This window comes from Plectropomus leopardus, chromosome 20 (assembly GCF_008729295.1).
Source record: "Plectropomus leopardus isolate mb chromosome 20, YSFRI_Pleo_2.0, whole genome shotgun sequence".
Taxonomy (NCBI): domain Eukaryota; kingdom Metazoa; phylum Chordata; class Actinopteri; order Perciformes; family Serranidae; genus Plectropomus; species Plectropomus leopardus.
In genome coordinates, this window is record NC_056482.1 from 17,704,785 (window position 1) to 17,726,724 (window position 21,940).

Here is a 21,940-nt window from a genome sequence, read left to right on the forward strand (position 1 = left end):
TCAGTGCAGTGAACATTCAGCTGCTAAAATACCTGGACTACCGCTTTGTGGTAGACATACACATCATACACACTTCTGAGACATGATTTAAAAAATGCTTTTTTACTACCCTGAAGTCATCTTTACACTTGCATGATTCGTATGCATCCACAGTAGATTCTTGCCTCTCCTAAATTGCTGCTGGGAGTTTAGTCATCAAGTCTGTTGGAGTCTGGCACCTGGCGGTCACACTATTGGCTGTAATGTCGCACTTTTTACAGCGAGCCAGGGGAGACGCATGCTGCTCCCAGTGGTTATCTCTCAGGTTCTGGCAGTGATGCTGTTTTAATGATCGGCAAAGTGAGCTTCAATTGACATAAAGAGAAATGAAATGTTTCAGGGCACTTGTCTTTTTAAACTCCTTGGCTTCCATCTCTACATATTTCCATTACACCCATTCATATTCTGGCTAATGAAGATCTTTTTGCACTTAACCTGACTGATGGAATATCTCCTACCCACAGGACAGCGGTAATAAAATGAGTATGGTCCTATTACTGGTGAGTCAGAGAAAGTACGTCAAACAGGAAATCCTTGCAGATACCAGGGAGCCAAAAGATTAAATTAATTTAGGAAATTACTTTCAAGGCTTTCAGACTTAATTCAACAAATTGTGTTCTGTTGTAGCCTCAGAGCCAGCCTAAATCTTATGAGATATATTTTTTTCTGTTGTAGTCTGGAAAATATCTACAGAGAATCGACATAGCCCTCCAGGTGAAAGCTTGACCAATCAGAGAGCTATAATAGATGATGTGACTGGGCACCTCAACTCCTAAACCTTGTTCCGGGCTCTTAAATGAAGCAGGATTCTGCAACTGTGAAGCCTATTTCTTTCCTAAATGTAATTCAAAAACAGATTTCAGTGGACAATGTAAGAGTTCAGACAGCTCATTTTGTTCTAGTTTGGAAATCTAAAGCAAAGACCAGTAAAAGCTCTTTGGGCAGTGTGTTAGTCCAGTCAGGTGTATGGAGACCACAGAAAGCAGAGAGTAATTTCTGACTTGCTACTGCTGGTCAGGAGATAAAACTTACACTGCAACGGAAGCACTTTCATTGTTCCATTCATGTATCTAGAGAATTTTTAAAAATATTTCAGTAAAATTGAAAAGACCCCAAGTGCTACTGTCTCTGCAAACATTTAACCCCATCAAAGATAGTTTCTAAATTAAACCTTAGTGTTCTGATAGTCTACATACTTTGAAAAAACTATCAATGACTCTTCATTGACTAATGTGCTACAGTTATTTCCTTTCATATGTAAGCTAAAGAACTCTAAAAGCACAGGGTCATGGCAGGTAGTGCATTATCACTTCAATACTTCAAGGTAGTCTTTTGTTGAGTGCAGAATTGCAGAGCATAATACTGGCTTCAACATGTATGACCTTGATTTGAGCAGTCCTGTATAATTCAATGTCTCTGCTCCTCAGCGGGTCTGTAAAAGAGATACACGTAAATGATAGATGACTCGTCATTCATCACTGTCGTCACCTTGGCACCTAGGAGGAAATAACAGCCCAGCCAGGGTGTGTCACTTCCTGTGTGCAGCTACTTTGTCTTTGCCTAAAACCATTTAGCTGCTGAGTTGAATGTCAAATACTGTACACTTGTACACACACGCACACACACACACACACACACACACACACACACACACACACACACACACACACACAGAGCTTGTTATTATTCATCAATGTAAACACATTGATGTAAGCAGCAACCACCCACACATGAGCACATAAATACATACTTACTACATACTTACATACTAATACACCACCCCTCAAATCACCATTAGTATATCAATTACTCATACCACGTTATCTTGAATTCACAAAGAAAACTGCCTCCGGTAAATAAAGAATCCAAAAACTTAGAAAATTCTTTAGAAATCAAAGTCATAGACAGTCATCTTTAACAGCAGCAAAAAAAAAAAAAAAAAAAAAAAAAAAAAATTCAAAACATCTGCTTACAAAATCTCACATAACCTGTTGTATAATTTTAGTTTCATTTATCCATGCTTAGTATGCTCAGTACTTCCCAAACAGACAGCCCTTTCTGATGAGGAGCTGAACTAAAAGGGACTAAAAGAACAAAAAAAATTGTAATTTTACCTTGGTGAACACAGTGGTTGGTCTACAGCTGCCTTGAGCAACATTATAATTCAGTTCGAGTTGTGTTTTTGGCAAGCTGATGAGTGCAAGTCTAACATTCACTCTCTTATAGCTCTGTTTGGTTTCAACCAACTCCTGAGAAAAATGTCTGGCTTTTTAGCTGCTAAATGTGCCACTGCCTTCACAAGCTGGTCTCTAACTGTGTCTTTGCAACACATTCCCATTCCTAATGAGGGTCCAAGAATCCCTCTACTGCACTTTTGGGGGCTCACAGGCTGTAAGCCAATTTCCACTCATTGCATACATTGTGTCTCTTTAAAAAAACCTTTGTGTTCACGGGAAATATGCAGTTTCCAATCGTCAAATGCATTCATTCCCCTTTTGAGAAACTGAGACTTTGATGCAGGAGTCTTGTGTTTGTTTCCTGTTTGAATGTGAATGAGAGTGTTTGTTTTTAAACTTTACCATGTGCCTCCTTCCCCTAATCCAAACCATACGTGACTTTATCGCCTAAACCTAACCAGCTGTGCCAGCTTGTGCATTTGTTGACGTCCTGGCATGGATTGCCATGTGCTGTTGTTAAGCATAAGCACCTGCAGCGTCATCCCACCATGTGCATCTGTTGACACCACAGTTACGGCATAAACATAAATACCAGATGCAAAAGGATACCTAACTTGTAAAATGTTAATGCGGAAGTCCTGTGTATGTGTTGGTTTGTCACATGACACACATTATGCTCTACAGTAGGTTGTGGAAAAAAACGTGCTTTTGATGGTTAATTTCACATGGCACTGGGATGTCTCCTAGGTGAAAATTTTGCATTAGTGTGTTCCATCCACCACCTCTCCTGCCCTCCTTACTCGGTCTTTGTCACTCTTTATACTACAGCAGGTACTCAGAGTGTCAGATAATGATGCGGCCAGGTTGGTCACATGCAGACACTCACGGGTGCCTCACTCTGTCTGTAACTGACGCTGAGGGTCCACTGACCAAGCCTTTTCATTTTACAAGATGGAAGTGAATACAGGTTGGTCTGTCTGCTTTTTGCTACTGGGCATGTAGTGTGCAGTGGGTTTTTAGAGCTTTGCCCACTGAAAACAGCTGCCTGCTGTGGCCAGAAATTACTCCAATATAGCTGTGAGAGTGAACTAAAATGGTTAAGTTGTTGGCAAGACAGTAAAACAATGAGCACCCGGAGCTCTGTTAAGCCTCTAGAAGCTGCAGATTCAGGTGATGATTTTATAGGTTCATCACAATGAGTAACTCTTTTCAAACTGTCATTTGATACATTGTTATTAATATATATATATATATATATATATATATATATATAATATATATATATATATATACACACACAACATATATATATAAGGCTGAATAAAAACTACAAAACATTTCAGCAGGTGCAACTTAAACAGGAGTAGTAGGATATTTGTTGAGGATAATTTCAGATGCACATTTTGTGCCTCACTGAATATTTCAAACCAAAGGACAGTGAATGTAGATTTGACTTCAAATAAAGTACAATGCCCACATTCATTTTAATGATGGTATGACTCAATTCTGTTTTGTTTTTTTTAATTTTTTTTAATTGTTTCTTGAAACAATGGCAGTCTCTAGGGCACATAGTAATTTACTTTCCATTGTTAAATTTGGTCTTTCCATTGGTATATTTGACAATATCAAAAAATGCAGAATATTTAGGTGCAAGCAAGTGGAAACATTTTTTTTCCTTGAACAATGCATTTTATTGCCTACACTTGAGTGTGGCTGAGGACGTGTATGCATGGCAGTGCCAAGGAATGAATGCCTCAGATGCTGAGTCATGTCCTCTTTCATCCTCACTCGTTGCAATCACTCCTTGCTGACAGCTGTCCGAGAAATAAACAAGTGTGCTGCTGCTTTCTGGTTGTTCAGCAGGGTGTTCACTTCATATTTCATTCACGCATTGATTAATTTCGGTGGAGGGAGGGAGTCGGACTTACCTTTGACTAAAACTGTTCTCCTTCCTCCGACAGTGGAGGGTGACAACCCTGTGACCTTCACTTCTGACATCCTGACTCACCGTCCACACAACAGGGTTACTGGCTCTAGCTCCCAGGAACGCCACGCCGTCTTTCAGCTTGACCCTGAAACACACAGACGTGTGCAGGTTAAGAGAAAAACATTAAATCAGATTTTACTGGAGCTGTCAACAGAACAACTCATAAAATGAAGTTACAGTGCTTCAGAAACACACCTGGCCTTTTTTATTCTCTGTCTTTCTCTCTCTGACACAAACAAACATGTCAAAAGACAGAAATGAATGAGGCGGTACTTTGTCTCTCACAAAGGGTCACAGAACAAATGCTTCAAATGCCCATTGTCTCTGTCACAAATACAAGGAAATTAAATAAGAAATTATATTGAAAGATAATACTGTAAAGGACTCATCAAAATTATGCTTTACTAATATAAAAGCACTAAATTCGAGCTACAAAAGACAAAAAAAACAACAAAAAACGTCTGAAAGGCTTTTGGTGGCTGCTAGATGTTGAAAAAACATTGACAAAATGTTGTTGAAAAGGAAGTCTTTCACTTTGTATAGTTTAATTATTGCGGGTGAAAAAAAGCAACATGCTTTCAAGCTTTTCATGTTTTGCTCAGGATGAATAGCGCTTCAGGGAGGAGAATTTGGCAGGTACAAGTCAAATTATCTCATTAGCAGTGATGACAACCAGCATCAGGACAACAGATGCCACACTGGCTGACTTGAAATGATCATGAGTCAGGGGAAGTGAGTTCAAATTAACCTCCAAGAAAGTGTTTAACCACCATGAGAGTTTAGAAGACTCATTTTACAGGATAAGTCTAGTCTTCCACCTTCTAATACCCCAGCATCAGATCTCTCTAGAGTTATAAATGGGCAGCAAGCTCCCCCGTCATATGCACACCTGGGGTTAAACTCTAATCTCTGCCACCTCTGCCCCACCCTTTTGTCCCTCCATCAGTTCCATTACTCGCAGTCACAGTCTGTGTGAGGCTATACAGGTGCCAAAGAACCATGACCTCCTCCTCTTCCAGTATACTGGCTCGCCGTTGCTCTGCTCCTCCTCCTCTGTCACATGAAATTACCATGGAGTACGCAAACTGCTTTCAGTGCTTCCTTTTCCAACATGACAAATTGCTCTTGTTCGAACTACCAGCACGAACATGACAGAATATTTTATGTGGGGAAAATGAAGAAAGAGATGGCATGAAAAGCTGGATCTGAAGTAAAACACCAACAGCACAAGAAAGGTGGAGAGTGAGGTGAAAGAAGCATTTCTATTCAGTAGAACATGAACGCAGGGTAATTTCTCCCCGCATCAAAATAATTGGAGACTGTCCTCGTTCAGGAACTGCGAAAGACTTGCAAAAGATGAAGGGGAAAAAAAGAGCTTTAACGGCGGGATAATGACATGACAAACCATGCAGCAGTCCTTAGAAGAGCACAGTCATTACATCTTCAGTGCTCCACCGGTCTTCTTTGATGTTATCCAGGCCGGCGAGGCGGTAATAACTGGCCTTGTGTTGGTTGCTGCTCCTGACGAGCAAAGATAATGGCCGACGGTGTGGAAGACACAGACAAAATCTAGGAGGAGACGACTGATTGCCGTCTGCCCTCCTGTTTCCCAGTTGTCACCTTTGCTATGGCACAGTAATCACTACAAACTCAAAAGCAGATTCAGTACTTGCAGCTGACTACAGGAGGATGATAATCAACTAGCCTGAATTAAACTCAAGGCAAGCAAGGCAAGAGTCAAGCAAAAGATCTGCACACTGTATTAAAAGCTCCCTGTAAATTTTAATTGTGCAGCGCTTCAATCTAACAGTGATCTTTGTCAGGCATTTTCAAATAATCCTTATTATTTGAAAATTTCCTAGATCACGTTGCCAGATTTTACAGTGTACCTCACAGATATGTGAAGATATGTTGACTTCAAAGATAACGCCCCCCTCTCACACAGCATGACTTACCTTCACATTCTCTATACCAGTACTAATACCAGTATCCTTAAAGCGATACTGACAGAAACCACAGAGTACTTCATTTAATACCTTTATTTTCTACTTTATTCGATGCCACTCATGTGAATGGAAGCATCTGGTTGCATAAAGTACAACCAGACATCACAGGTGTGTAGTATAGCCATACTTATGAATGCTCTAGTGGCATCTCAGCATGGTGAACTGCCAACTCTGTCAAATGCACTTCACTCAACTTCATCATACCTGAGGGACTGCATGGGTACTGAACTGGTTGCTGCTTCAGCAGTGAGCCAATCACATTTTGCACTAATCAAAAAAAGCCTGCAGTGATTGGCTGCCAGCAAAACCCCACAAATAGTAATCTTATTTTCTAGATCTAAGAACAAAAAGAATTTGTTTGACAGGAGAGGTTTCAGTACTACTTGGCATGGGGTTATTTCACCAATAATCAGCTTTGATCATTATAAATTTGGTTTTGGGGGGAATTTTTTGGCAGTTGTTCTAATGACGAGAGTGATTTAAAAATACCTCTGGTGCTTTGTCACTCTATCTGGCATTTCATAGAGTAAATGACTAATCAATAAATTGATCACTTAAGTAGTTAGTTGATGGATTGATCAATTGTGATGTAGAATGAAGCACTCCTAAACTACATTGTCAGAGTGCTGTCTGTGGTCATGATACTCTACAGTCTTGATCACTAACCTTTGTTTGTTTGTTTGTTTGTTTGTTTGTTTCTTTGTTTGTTTGTTTCTTTCTTTCTTTCTTTCTTACCCTTCCTTTATCTAAATCTAAATACATATGTTCCTTGGTTTCACATGTGTCTCATCCTTTTATCCCATCCTCTGTTTCCTCCTGCGTCATACTGACTCTCTCTTTCTCACACATATGACACAAACCAATGTGCTACAGCCAACAAGCAAGCAGGCTAAATTAACAAATGGCATGTTGTAAATGAGATTGGTTTGGCTAATATGATTTCTTGTGAGGGAGGAGGAGGGGGCAGGCAATAAAGGAAAGCAATTTGAAGGGAGCCCCCTTTCACATGCATCAGCACATGAAGCTGCCTCATTAATTCCATGAAAACCTGCATCAGTGGGATGAGTATTTACAGATGAGATGAGGCTGTCAGAGAAGACAGTTTTCAGCTCTCCTCTGATTGATGCTCAGAGGTGACATCCCAAGATGGCCATCGCCAAAATAACATGTCAACACACCTTGTACTCTGGCTTGCCTCTCCTTTGCTCCATGAAATGACAGTGTGCATTAATGCACTTTACACAACAGGGGATTAAATGGAATACAAACAATGCTAAAGAAAGCTTTGTGAGAGCATGAATCTTTTGTGCACAATAACTACATTTAGACTCCATGCAGTGTTTTGTAAAAACACTGGTGTTGTAGCAGCTAGTTGTGCATGCCTGCTGAGATCTGCATTCACCTCGCCAGAGTGTGTAGAGCATACAGCAACAACTAGCGATATTGTAATAATTTCTATGTCAGTGTCCTGTTGAAAAACAACATAATCTTTGCAAGTTTTTCTTGGTAAATCTCTCTCAAGCACCAACAATTTGTTTTTTTTTCTTTATCAAACTAAACTGCTAAGACAAAACGGCCAAAAAAAAGTGTGCTGTTAAACCATTTGATTCAGGGATCTCTAGAAATAAAGCCGAAGTGTGGATGCATTATTCATCAGAATTTGCATCCCCTCCTGTCTAACACCAGATGATTGTAATATATATGTAATTCATACGGTGCAGTCAAAACAGACCAAAATATGTGCTGAATTTGTCTTCTAGGTCTCCAGAGACAAAATTAGGGGTTGAAGCATCATTTGGCAATAATAATATTAATTTCTAGGATTTACATCTCCCTGTTATTTCAGCCTGACATGAGGCAAAATATCGGATGCTGTATAAGCTAGATATTCTTGATCCCGATCAGTCAGAAAATGCCTTGATTGGCCCCTGATCAGATGCTTGAGATCGAATTGGGACATCCCTAGTATATAGATACTGTACCTGTTCTTAGTGAAGGTAACTTTACCAATTTCATATAATGTTTTTGGTAGTCCTATTTTAGAAATTAACTATCTTTTAAGTTGATTATATGTTGTGTATGGAAAATCCGAAGCTTCAAGCAAATATAACTGTCAGAGAAATGCAGTGGAAGATGGTTGTGACTGAATAAAGTTTAAATACCATGAAAAGTTAAGCACTTGAAAAAAGTACTCAAATGCATTATTAATAAGTGAATAGTGGACACACAGTCCTAGTGACCAATGCATACATAATATCACAAGTGTTGCGACAAAAGGCCTAAAGATCGACAAAATAAATATAAATGCAGTATTGTACAAACTATGGCAGGACCAATATTCACTGTGCTTAAAAAAACAAAATGTTTAGGCAAAGGAAGTGAATAGCAGCGTACGTTTCCATGAAATCAAATTTCAGCAGAGTCTAAGATGATAATGACTGGATATCAGTCCTGAAATTGCGGAAAATTATTACATGCTGTCATTCAAAACCATGTTTCTTACTTTATGCCAAAATGTGCTCTTGTGGTTCCTGTGACAATAAGAGAAGAGAGGGGGTAAAAAAAAAGGCTCACACAAAAGAAGGATAGCTTGGTGTTAAAGGTGTTTGAGCAGCGAGAGGGGATAGTGGTTTACAGAGACCAGCCAGGCTGATTAAAAAAGACAGGCGTTGTATCGGTGTGGATGAAAAAGGATAGAGGATGGGGAAAAACATTCAGGAGAGGAGAAGAATTGAAGAGAGGGCTTTATTGGTTAAGAGGCTACAAAAAGAACTTGTAGTCACTGCTGGCATTTGCTGTCTGTTCTGTCTCATTTTTCCAACAGTAAGAGAGATAAATATGTCACTGTCCTCCTTAAGAAGCTCAGAAGTTCAAATAATAATAATAGGCTCACACAACAGGAAGTGCGCTTACTCTGCTAAATGGGAGGAAACAGTGGAGGAAATGGCTCCTTGTATTGCCATTCAGGTGATAGAAAATCATTACTCTGAAGAAGATGAAGACAAAGAGAACCCAATCACTTCATACACACATGCACGCACGCACGCACACACACGCACGCACGCGCACGCACGCACACACACACACACACACACACACACACACACACACACACACCTCTAGGTGTCTATATCTGATATAATGTTCACACATTGGCAGAGAGTGGGTTGGTGGACAAAGTGAACCTTTAGTGGAGATAAATGACAGTGGGAACAATTGCTCTGATATCAGCTCCACCACAAAGAAACCACCTTTGGTTCCTACATCACAGAAAGGCTCCAGCAGTGGGAGAGCCAGATGGAGAGAAGCTGTAATACAGATGAGTCACAGCACATTCATATATAACCTGCAACAAGGTTCTCAGGCATTATTAACTCACCCGACTGAAATGTTTGAAAGAAAAAGCTCCATACATGCATTGGTGATCCTATACTCTAAAGCAGAGAAGCCAATTGAAGCCTGCTGCACATGCCACATTCCTTAGTTGAAATGCAATCGGAGTACACAAGACGATAATTAATGCAATGAAAGAACAGCTTCTGTCATGTCAAATTTGAATTTGAAATTGAACAGTAACCTAGCACCCAACTGATGCTGACTGAGCAGCTTACAGGCAAGTGCAAACAAAAAAACACCCGAGAACACATATGATACATGTTGTAGGGGGTCTCTAGTCAATCTATCTTTAACTTGAGGGATCCTTGGCCTGAAAAACCTTTAGGACCCCTGGCTTGAAGCATACTTTATTTAAAGTATACTTTATGTATACTGTAAACACTGATAACCCTTTATCAACTGGATCGACATTGACGTTTTCTTGTGCTGCATTCAGACCTCTTTCATTAGCATTTAAGCCTCTGACACCCGAGAAAATTGGGATAACTTCTTTCAAAGCAAACTGCAAAAATTCTTTTACAAAAAATATAAAAGGTGACAAGGAAATTATCTGAAAATTAGGTGGGGGTGATTATTAGATATTTACAAAAAAATGGGTGGGTAATGCCCAGATAACTATATTTATAATTCTTTTAATTACATAATTAAAATAATGTTCTAGAAAAAAAATTAAAAAGATATATTTTAGCACCTCCTTGAGGTCAATTTGTTGTTTTGTTTTTATTGGTTTATTTTCATGTAACTTTTAACTAATTTCTTTGGCCATTTCTTATTAAGTTCCTCGTCACCCTTTTCCCATTGATTTGAAAGAAAGTAAGCCAGTTTGCTCAGGTTTCAAAGGGTTAACATATTCACATAATAAATTAAATTAAACCCAACAACAATGATTTAACACAATATAACAGTTCCAGTACTAACAGCAGCCAAATATATTTTGAGTTAAGATCAATAATTGTATTCCTCAGGAGAGACTCTGTTGCCAGACATTTATCTGTTATCTGTTTCGGAGCGCCTGAGATCGTCACTACAATGAGAAAAGCTGTTCCACTTCAGCAGTCCACCTGCAGTGAGCCTGCTCAGGTTCTAATTGCTAACTGCACTGTATAATGCCTTTATGGAAGGTTTAAGGGGTTTTATAGTCATCATTGGAAAATGTGCCAATATGAATGGCCATCAGAGCCCCCTTTTCCCCAGTTTTCTCGGGGATCCTCAAATATTTACCTGGTTTGCCTTTCCTGACAATGCCTCTGCATACATGACAACCTGGCAGTTAGTTAGATAAATCTAGAGCACACAATAACTTTGGATTGAGCATATTTCCCAAATTAATTTTACAAAGGTAGTTTAGCGGAATTCAATTTACAGACAGCAGGCGAAATTGGCCAAATCACATTGAGCTACTTTAGTTGGCTCGCGTCCCTTAATTCTCAAACACCTGCAGCTAAATCCAGTTATAAAATAAACACACAAGCTGCTGGGCATAGAGCGCCAGCTTTCTTTATGTTTCCTCCCTCCTCCTCTATTTATCTCGCTCAGAAACAAAATAATCTCCATCACCTCAGGGTAAAATTAAATTAGATAGTAACCAATGACAGGTGAACCAAGCTGTGAGCTGGTTCAATAAATTAGTAAGGTGAAACGGGGCAGCATTGGAGATGCTCAGAGTCAATTAGCTGAGGAATAGTTGTCGGTGGAGTGTTTTTAGGGGCGAGCGGACACAGGCAGATGCAGAGATAAAGAGGGAGCTAATTCAATTAATGAGTTTGATGCTGTTCTTCCCATTATCAGAGCTAGTTAAAAGTGCTGGTGCGTGGCAACGCTGCAAACGCAGGACAAGATTAACACTATCTGATAAAGAGGGCTCCCTAGACAAAGCTCATCTCCACCCATGCATTCTGGTGTGTCTCTCCCCCTCTCACCCTTTTGTCTCACTTTCACCGTGTCTCTTTTCCCATCTCCCTCTGTCTGTCTCTATCTGTTTCCTCTGAAACACTCGGCTTCCCTCATACACACCAAAGCCTTTCTCCCATTGCTCTCTATGTCCTGCTCCTTCACCAGAGCTCCCTGTCTGGCTTTAGTGCCCTCCACTACAGTCTCTTTTATAACATTTAAAAAAGGAACCAGAGATCTTGCTCACTTGGTCTCTCTAATTCACTTTATTTAATTACCTCATTTTGGTCAGTAAAGCTTCGTCAGGTAATTTGAAGACCTACAGACCAAAACGTCTTCATTAAGTAAATTGAGTACAAGTGACCGGCCTTGTGCAGAAATTCAGTATCCTTCTCACTTTACAGTTTTTGGCCCAGCACACCTGTAATTAAGACTTTATGGTGTACAAGAACTCTGTTAAAAGTTTTTAACCACACTAGCAGCTAGGCCCAAGGGTCGCTTAGTTCATCCAGACTGGAATATCTAATCAACTACTGGATTGTTTAAAATGAAACTTGGTGCAGGCAATTATGTTCTTGTGACCTTTCATGTCAAATTTAAGTTTGTTCGAACCATTTGTCTTCAAAATGAGCATAACATCCTGCATTTGTTTTCAGTTTTAGGATTTGGATATTCATTACTTCTTTTTTGAGAAGTGACAGTAAAGATATTAGGAATAAAAATCATCATCACTATTTCCTATACATTGATTTATTTGTGTCATCCAGCAACAGTGTCAACAATTGGCTGTCACATATGGATTTTCTATTGTTTTTACTGCTTACTTACTACTTACTTCGTTGTGGAGCTACAAGTATCGAATTGATTCACTCTTTTTTTTCAGTTTATCATGATAGCTCCACTTTGCACCACCCAAAGTTTGTGAGACTCCGTCCACATAAACACAGTGACAGGGCTAACTGTTCAGCATCACAACACTTAAATTAACTTACAGTTATTAACAAGTTTAAAGTCGAGATTAAATGTAAAATGCCTTTTAAACTCTTTAAGATCCAATCTCTCAGTCATATTGGGCCCCTGTTTCACGATATGTGCTAAAACACAAAACCTCTTCTTCTTCATATTGTAATTTAAAAGTCCAACTACGTTTTCTTCCTGCAAAACAGGAGTGTGAAACGTGCTTACATAAGCTAGTACCAACCAGAGTTAACTAATAATATTATGACATTGACCAAGCAATCAATCTACAACTTTTACCTGCACAAAGCTAAGATTAATTAAGCTCAAATTCATTCAGCACGCTACATCAGTGTGTTTTCCTAAAATATGGTGGTTACGGCCCTCTGGCTGGAATTTATTTACTTTGAGGAAATTGGTATCTGTACTCCAGATTACACACAAAGTGTTTTTACACTGAACTGCTTAAGCAGCTTCATGGAGCATACAACAGAATTTGTCTCTCTTTTTCCCTGATGGATAATACTCTCCTACTAGCGTTACAATGTTGGCGGCTCAACAGTCAAATCAAAATTCCTCCTAATGTTATATCCCACCTGCCTATCTTGGTTCACTCCAGAATACATCATGATACTTAAGTTAGATACACCCCAAAATGCCTTTTTATCCTGAACTTTAACAATGAAGTCGAGCTATTTCTGTGTCCGTGTGAGTTTGTTTGCACAGTTTAAAGGCTGAATGTCGGATGGTAGCTGCTGCTATTCATTGTCAATCTCTCACAAAGCTTGGGGGCCCAAAGAATGGTATTCAGGGCAACCCCAGTCTGCCCTTTCTTATCCTCACTACTGTACATGCTTTAAAATCAATGAAAAAATCCATGAGCTTTAACTTTAAGAACAAGTTGACAATGCAGGGGATGGACACACCTTTGACACCTATACAGTGCAATCCAATATTGTAGAAAACCACTTTCTCTGAGCTGTAGCTACAGCCTGAGGTACTTTCCTCAACTTGTTCACAAAGGAATCTGTGTTGAAAAAAATCTCTCCCTTTTCCTTGGAAAAAAAAGAAGCATCTTGTGATTTATTCAAGCAGGCTATCATCACCTAACCTTCACCCACACCCTCTAATTTCCTCTGGATGTTGCTGGAAAAGTGCTGTTGCCTTGTGTGAGGCTTATCCGGTCCTTCACTTTACCCTTGTGAAATGTCAATTTCACTTCTTGCTGCCATTGACCGCCTACTCATCTCACCATTCTTTACAGATCAATATCTTTGTGATCCAAACCAGACGGTGAATGGATGTGCTTTGAGGGCAACAGAGCTGTGAAGGGTTAAAAGCTATTCATCCATCAGGGGACAAAGATGATCAAAGGGAGTACTACTTACAGCGCCTCTAAGTCATTTCAGCCCGAGTGGATTGTATTGAGTGCTACTTAATTGAGGAGATGCTGACTGTCACCAAACACTGGGCGCGTTTAGAAATCAGGTGGCAATGCAAGGGACTGTCTGTACTGTCCATGAAAAGCACAGACTATTTGTTTTTCACTCGGAGAGGAGAGGTGAGGAGTTGAGTGCCTTCAGCCAAATTCTCTCTTCATCCATATCTGGATGCCTGAAAAACACAGTGTGTTGATGCAACGTCTTCTTTTGCAGTCCTTTTTTAATTAAAGGGAAAAGCAACCAGATGACTGACATATGGAGCTTGGACCCAAGGTCTGGGAACAAACTCCAGCTTTTTCTAAAAAAAGAAAAAGAAGTAACTGTCAGAAGAGAGCAGCTGACTTCAAATGAGAAGAGGTTCAAAATACGAGCTGGCCGTAGCCTCGTGACATGAACGAATCCATGACAGATCAAGAGCAATCACATGGGCAGGAGCACTGAGAAATGAATTCAAGTTGAATTCAGAAAAACCCCTGAGAGTGTCTGAGGGAAGGAACATTTCATTTGAAAACCTGGGCATGGTTTCATACATACAGTACATCTTAAATACATCAGAGGAAACCATTATTTTTCTGTTGATAAATAAAAAAAACAAGGATTGTACGCAACTCAGAATTATGCCAGTCAAATTGGATTTGGCTGTTCCAAATGAATATTCAATAACTGGTTCTCCAAACAACGTTTTTAATGTCTGAATGGGCACAAGCTAACGGCACTAACAATGGATTGCAGATATGTTACAAAATTTTGCTAGCACTAGAGAGTGCTGACAGTCTCCAACTGATGATTCAATTCTCCGACTTCCAAGGAGCAGCCCTGAAAAAACAGGTGTTTTAAACAAACGGCATTACCATGATCTTCAGTTGTTATAGCTCTCCAATAGTGGGTGTTTTTCCTCTCATTAAATGAGAACCTTTGAGCATCAGCTGAACACTGTACAAAATAGATAGTGCTATATATGACTGTGAGGAAATTGGGGGACAAAAAACAACCCTCCCCCAAAACAGTCCTTGTAATGGCTGAAAAACAAATGACTACTTCAGCAGTCGGTTTCATGAGAAGTGTCACACTATATGAAGGGTTTTACATTAAAAAGGACAAACTAATCTTGCTTCGACCGCTATTATCAAACATTAAACAAATGAAGCTAATGGAATCCTTAAAACATCATTTTGTAAGCATCGGCCTCAAGAGTGCCATGATGATAATAATAATAATATGATGAGCTAGCACTAATGTGGAGTGCATTTCTGCATAATGCATAGCAGCTATTTTGGGGCAGAATGCAACACATACATAAGTTATCATAGAGGGGGTGTGCAATGTAATTAAGGCATTATTTACTTAAAAAAATGAAAGCAGAGGATGATAATGAGAAAGGAAATGAAATTGTAGCTCATAAAAAGTGAAATTTATCAAAGCCAATAGCTTCTAGCAGTCAATGACTTTGTTTTCTTTAATCTGCTCCAAGCTCTCATTATCTCCTTATGTCACATTATATTTAGGCTTATTTCCAAAACTGAAAGAAATAAAAACTGTCAAAGAAAAAGCCAAAAAATGAATACATGATATTCAGAATAAAAAGCAGGCTGAATGTGGGTGGGTATTGACTGAAATGACAAAGAGCTCTGTGTGTGTGCAGCGACTGTGTACATGAAAGCGGGCCAACGGGATGATGACACTGAGGGGTGTGACAGCGCAACACCCACTGTGGCCAAGAGCAAGTCACCTCCAGTAAATCACAGCTGGGCTCTCGTCACGACGCAAGAGTCAAAATGCAAAATTCAAGATCATCACCAATCTGCTGCCCTACATGTAGGATGTTTCCACCCCCGTTTGAGTTGCAGGATTTGTAGCTCGAACATGGGATTTCAGATTAACACTAATATGAAATATGTGTCATGATGGTTTTCCTTTTTATTTTCCATAATTGTGTAAATGTACGCCAAGCAATGTAGTAAAAACTTCCAATTTCCCATCTGCTTTAATGCTGGATTTCAGGAACTCTACTACTTCTGCTGCTGCTGTAGATTAGCTGAAGAAATGAGGTCATGTTGTAGCAGACAGAGGCTTGATCCCTGTGGCTGCCATTTGAATGGAAGCTGAGCCAGTGAAATAGAGGATAGGGCAAACACATTCAGACACTGCTTCCAGTAAAACCTATTTGACATAAGGTTGCATCCTGGGGATAAAAATTAGACTGCGCATTGGATTTGTCGGGCCGCACGGATGATCCAGGACTGATCCAATATTTGGATGGACGCAGAAGGGGGCCAAGCAGTATAATCTCAGGATGTAGTGAGACCGATTATGGCAAGTTGGTAAACCTGATGTAGCAAGGGTTCCACAGATTAACACTGATGCGACTGGGCACGTACCGTAGTCATCACTGTAGTCATCCTGATGACCCCGATGAGGGCCACAGGCTGAAATGCACTGGTCTGAGAATAAACTAATTCTTTATACTTCAAGCGGGGCTTTAAGTAGGTGAAGTTGTGCCAGAAATCCCTACTCTGCTTCAAGATGCAGTAGCACTGCAGTCAGTAGGAAGGCAAGTCAGTTTTATTTATAAAGCTCCAAATCACAAATTACAATCTGTGCAGCATACGATACCCTCTATCTTTAAACCCTGTCTACATGTATATAAATATTTCTGATGATTTTCCTCTATGTTTTGGCTTCTCGTTTACACGCAAACAGAACTTTAGGTCACTAAAACATAGATGAATAAAATCAAATTATAAGATGCAGATTTTTCAAAACTTGGGTTACTATAGATCTGTGTAGAGGTGTGAAATGGATAAACAATGACATCATCTCCGGCTATGTAATGAGCATATGCATAATAACAATCAATGGCAGACTACCAGTTTGTTTAGGTTTCGTTTGCACTGCTTGGTTTTATGAATACTGCAGCAGCCCTACAGAGTGCGTATTGTTGCATGTAGTATGCACAGGATCGGGACATACTACTTTGTCGAAACTTTAGGGCCCGAATCTTGACTCTCTTAATTACGTATCCGTTACCTTGGATATAAAACAAATTGATGACTCTCTTAATTACGTATCCGTTACCTTGGATATAAAACAAAATGATGTGATGATGTGCCGAGGATTGTGGGTCAGATGAGGCAGAAAAGCATGCTGGCTTGCATGCTGCAAAATTAGACCAGAAGCAGAAGGAAATCCTGGTATTTTTGCCATACCACATTTGAAATACTATATATTTGGACATACTAAACCTTTTTCTGGTGCAGTAAATAGTGTGGTATTATCAATAGGTAGGACAAATCAAGGTGTCTGCTGCATCCATTGTTACTGGGTCCACCTCAGTGTCTGTAGTTTAGAGTCTGCCAGAAACAGTGGTTTTTGATTAGGCACAGTTGAATCAGCTAATACGGGGATAATTTAGACATCAAGAGGTGTTTTGAAAAAGGTGACACAAGCCTGTTAGCTTTTTAGCTTTACAGAGACACCAGCAAGGGTTTGGAGGCATCTTTTGCATTCTAGTGTGGACAGAGATGTTAATATTTGTAAAACAAAGCTTAATGCAGTTGGAAATTTTCCATTTCAAGAGAGTTGTTTGTTGCGTTGAGAGTCTTGCTTTCAAATCAATTTGTGACAGACAAGGCAAATATTTGAATGGTTGACAATTGGCCCTCAGCCAGGCTAGAGACATTGTTGGTCTATCTGGCAGTCAATTGACCAGTCCAACACTTTGGTCCAGACTGAAATATTTTAACAACTACTGCATTTGTACAGACTTTTATAGTCCTCAGAGGATCTTAATGACATCGTAAACCTCTTACTTAACCTGCACCACCGTGTTGTTGACGTCTGGTTGGGTTCAGAGTCAAAATATCTTGACAGCTGTTGAACGAATTGCCTTGCAATTTTCTGCAGATATTTAAGGTTTTAGAAGAAACATCTGAATGACCTTGAATTTTCCTGTAGTTCCCCCAGCTGGTCAAAGTTTTTACACACCCAGTTAAATAAATGGATGGACTGGCACATTTTGGACAGTTATGTATCCCATTAGCATGTTAATATACTCAACCAAGATGGTTAATGTGGTGAGCATTGTATTTTCTAATCAACATGCTAGCATTTTCCTTGTAAGCATGTTAGCAGGCAGATGTTAGCATTCAGCTATAAAGTGATGCTGTTACTGCATTATTGTAGACTCTTTTGTCAGACATGCTCATGTTGTACAATTAACATGACAATACATCAATGCTCATGTTGTACAATTAATATGATGATATATCAGTGACAATCAGCATGATATCCTATGAACTTCCACAGTACATTGACATTATGAATTCATAAAGCACTTTGTACTTAATCCTGCTGATAGTTATGGATGTTTTTACAAAAAGTTTTACTTTGAAATATACAGTAGTGTCAGAAAACAGCTTTTGCAGCGTGCACATCAAGGAGAGGAAGAACAAAAATTCATAATTGCCATATGTATGCAAATTACATCAATCTGAAGCCATTACTGAAACAATTAATCTTTGGCAATCGCTAAAACATTTTAATCACGATCGTTACAAATGGTTGACTATTCATTATGCCCTCTAATTAGATCATAAATTGTATGAATACACTGTTGTGGGAGGTTTTGAAGGATGTGACACACTGGGGACAAACACAAAAGCCGGCTAGGACTGATGAAGTGTGCTGCATTAATGGCACAGGGAGCCAGTGCTGCAGAGAAGGGACTAAATGCCTACTCTCTCATGACTTCATCTGTGAGTGATTTATTGAGTGACTGACGGGAGCTTTGAGCCTGCAGATGGGTGGTCAGGTGATGCAGGTGATCACGATCCGGGGTCAAAAGTTGCAGTATGTCATTTAGCTGCCTTGACATTGGGGACTATCAATATTCGTGATGTGATTGATTAAATGCTTCCTGCCACTTTGAGTGAGCTGAGTGAGCCATGGCAACAGGAGACACACTCTTGGTCTAGATGTCATGTGTTGTTTTATTTGTCAGTGTTGTGACATTTGTGCAGGAGCCGTGGGAAGGCAGTACAGTAAGTGCTGGAGTGGCAATGTGACAAGAAAGATGTCAGCCATCACGCTAACCCAACATTTCAAACAATGTCCGTCTAGAAACTGTCACAATGGTGCCACAGGATGTTTGCAAAGTGTGAGAGAATTGGCTCTTAGTGAGAAAAACTCCAGAAATAAAATAAATTCCATCTCGGTTTAACTCACAATCTCAAGGTTATGTTCACATGCAATCTCAGCCATCCTCCAGGGACAACATAAAGCATCTGTCTGAAATGTCTGCTTACTTCTTCTCTCTACTCTGCCATTTGCAGATGATTGGAAAATGCAGAGCTGAAATTGCAGGTAAATCAATTCAGACCTGATCTGTAAAAGCTGGCATGTCAACCACTACATTAGCCCCATTTGCACATCATTATGTGCACCAGTGGGCACTGCTGAAAAGTCACCATCAGCAGGCTCCACTACATACAGGAGAGAGGGAAAAGACCCAAGTAACTACATAGTCTTTTGGCAGAGTTTGAAATGTGTATGTGTGGAAAGAAAAGCAGGAATGTGAATAACGTGGTGGCGTCAGAGAGAAAGAGTGGTAATCAAAGATGAAATGGAGGAATGATTTAGGGGTAGAATGACTGACTTTGATGTTGGCATCAGGATTGGATGGAAAAACAACACATAATCTCTGCTGGCTGCTGTTCTTTTGTTAAAGGATACAAAATAAGTAAAAGGAAAAAAAGTGTTTTTTTTAAGTGTTTGTTTTTGAGTAAAGTACTACCCTAACGCTCTCCTCACAAGCAAAAAATAAATAAATCTCAAAAGCCCTATGGGAATTTACAGATACAGATAATTTAATTTATTTTATTTTTTTGTATTTTGCATAACGCTTTGTTATCAGTTGCATCAAGATAAATATACTTTCCAAAGATCTTGTTTCTCCCTCTCCCAGAATGTTGTTCCCTCATCATCCCTTCCTCGCCAACTTGTTGTTTTTCTCCCAGTTCCCCTCTCAGGGCCCTGATCAGAGATCTGAGACTCAGCAGGTCTATAAAGAAAAACAAAGCTTTCTCATCACTATGTGTCTGTTTAAAAGTAAATAATGTGGGGTTTTTTTGTCTTCGTCAGAAGCAAAGCTAAGTCAAACTGCACGGCGTGTATTTGTGTCAACACAGGTTTTGCATGTAGCTTGGAGCAAGTCAAAAGTCTTGCAGTCAGAGCAATGCCTGATATCTAAATCTAACACACTGTGGAGGTACTGATATCAAAATTATCCGCATGACAGGAGGCATTCACAAGTAACTTTGTGGTCGTCTCTGGCACCTCTTGCACCTGTTGCTTAAAGCTTTCAATCACAGTGTGAGAATTTAAATCAGCTGAACAGAAAATAAAAACAGTCTGGACAAACAGTCTTGCCCAGCTGCATAGCAGATGGTTAACTGCGATAAAGTAAACTCAGTAATGTCTTTTCACTGTGTTAACATCCTTGCAGGACAACTTTATCCTTACAAAATGGTTTCATCATGCACTGGTCATGGTGTGCATTTCAGGCCGCAGTGGCTTATTTTGCACTCGCTGGAGAGGGCATGCCTTACATCACCAAAGGAACAGGCAGGGTGAAATTTAGTTGAAATTTAGGGCTGATATGCAAGCTGACCGTGGACTTTAGGGTAGTCTCACACACACAGAAAATCAGTTTGTTTGTTGAGATAAAAGTGTCTTTCCTTGTTTTTACATCAAAATAGAAATGCAGACATTTGTGAAGCTTTTTTAAACATTTTAGAATTAAATTTCAATCCGACAAGTCATCCACCCCACACAATCACATTAATACAACTCACAGGATGATTTCCTAAATAAGCACCTAATCTGTTTGGTGACAGACTTCCTCAAATATGACTGGTAAACGTCACAATTAACATTGTAAAATGGCTGCAGTTGCACCAAAACTACTCGTTAGGTTTAGGCAACAAAATTCCCTGGTTGGATTTAGAAAGTAAAGTAAGTAAAGAAAAGTAAGTTTGTTACTAATGTGACATGGCCATAGACTGTATAAATATAAGATGTAGGTACCGTGGTGTTACCCATTGTGTTTGTGGTCTACTATATTGAAGCCTAGAGTTCAGCATTTTGGCTGTTGCAATCTTGTTTTTTTGGAGCTTTGGAGACCAAATCTTTTTTTGTACCTGGCTGTAACCATGTTTATTTCTGCTGTAAAGCTGGGAATTTTATCATCGGCATCTATGGGAATTGACTGTTTAGAAGCCAGCCTCAAGAGGCCATTCAAGCAAGGACTGCAGTTTTTTCAGCTTTGGAGGTTGCCGCTTGAAGGTGTCTTATGTGATGAGACATACCTCCTGTGATGTATCGCGTTCCATACTATGACATAATACAATACATTGTTAAAATGACTCAGCCTTGATTTTGATTTTTTTGGTTCAGATGGGACACAAACATCAGTCTCCAGGATGAAAGTCATGTGTTTGTTTGACCAATCCAGCTGCCCTCCCTCACTCTCTTTTGCCCTGAACAGACTTTGTTGCTCTTTATACTATCACTCCTGACTTCCTCCTTTGTACAGATTTCAGTAATGAATGACAAAGTTTGTCCTCATTTCCATAGCATCAAAACTTTTTAATAGTTAAAACCCATTAATTAATGTTAGGGAGAGACTGGGGCACCCTTGTGGTTTAAGGCCGACCATGAACTGCAAGGTCCCATTGTTTGAGTCCAGTCTGGGACCTTTGTGGCATGCTGTCGTTTTCATTTTCTGTCTTGTTTCTGCTATCGCTACTTAATAAATGCCCCCAAAAGACAATGTGGGTTCTTGCGATGAGACAGGATGTGAACAAAGTCTGTCAAAGTAAGACATTTTATATGCCTAACCTGACCTTTCTTTGCTGCATCTCACTACTCTGGCCTCAGCAGTCATTATTTGTTCCACCACAACAGGTTTCTTGTCAAGAAAATGTAGCCTAAAAGCATTTTTTATGTGTTTGACCAAATGGCAAATGCTTTTGTATTTCTGGTGAAGAC

General features: G+C 39.6%; 1 protein-coding gene across 1 annotated transcript in view; it reads right to left on the reverse strand.

Moving 5' to 3' along the window:
- The window catches only part of si:dkey-112m2.1 (transmembrane protein 132C), a 176,215-nt gene that overhangs the window by 78,207 nt on the left and 76,068 nt on the right, over positions 1–21,940 (reverse strand). Inside the window, exon 3 of the mRNA XM_042509583.1 lies at positions 4,145–4,288. Within this exon, the coding sequence (XP_042365517.1) occupies positions 4,145–4,288 (144 nt within the window). The remainder of the gene's footprint in view (positions 1–4,144; positions 4,289–21,940) is intronic.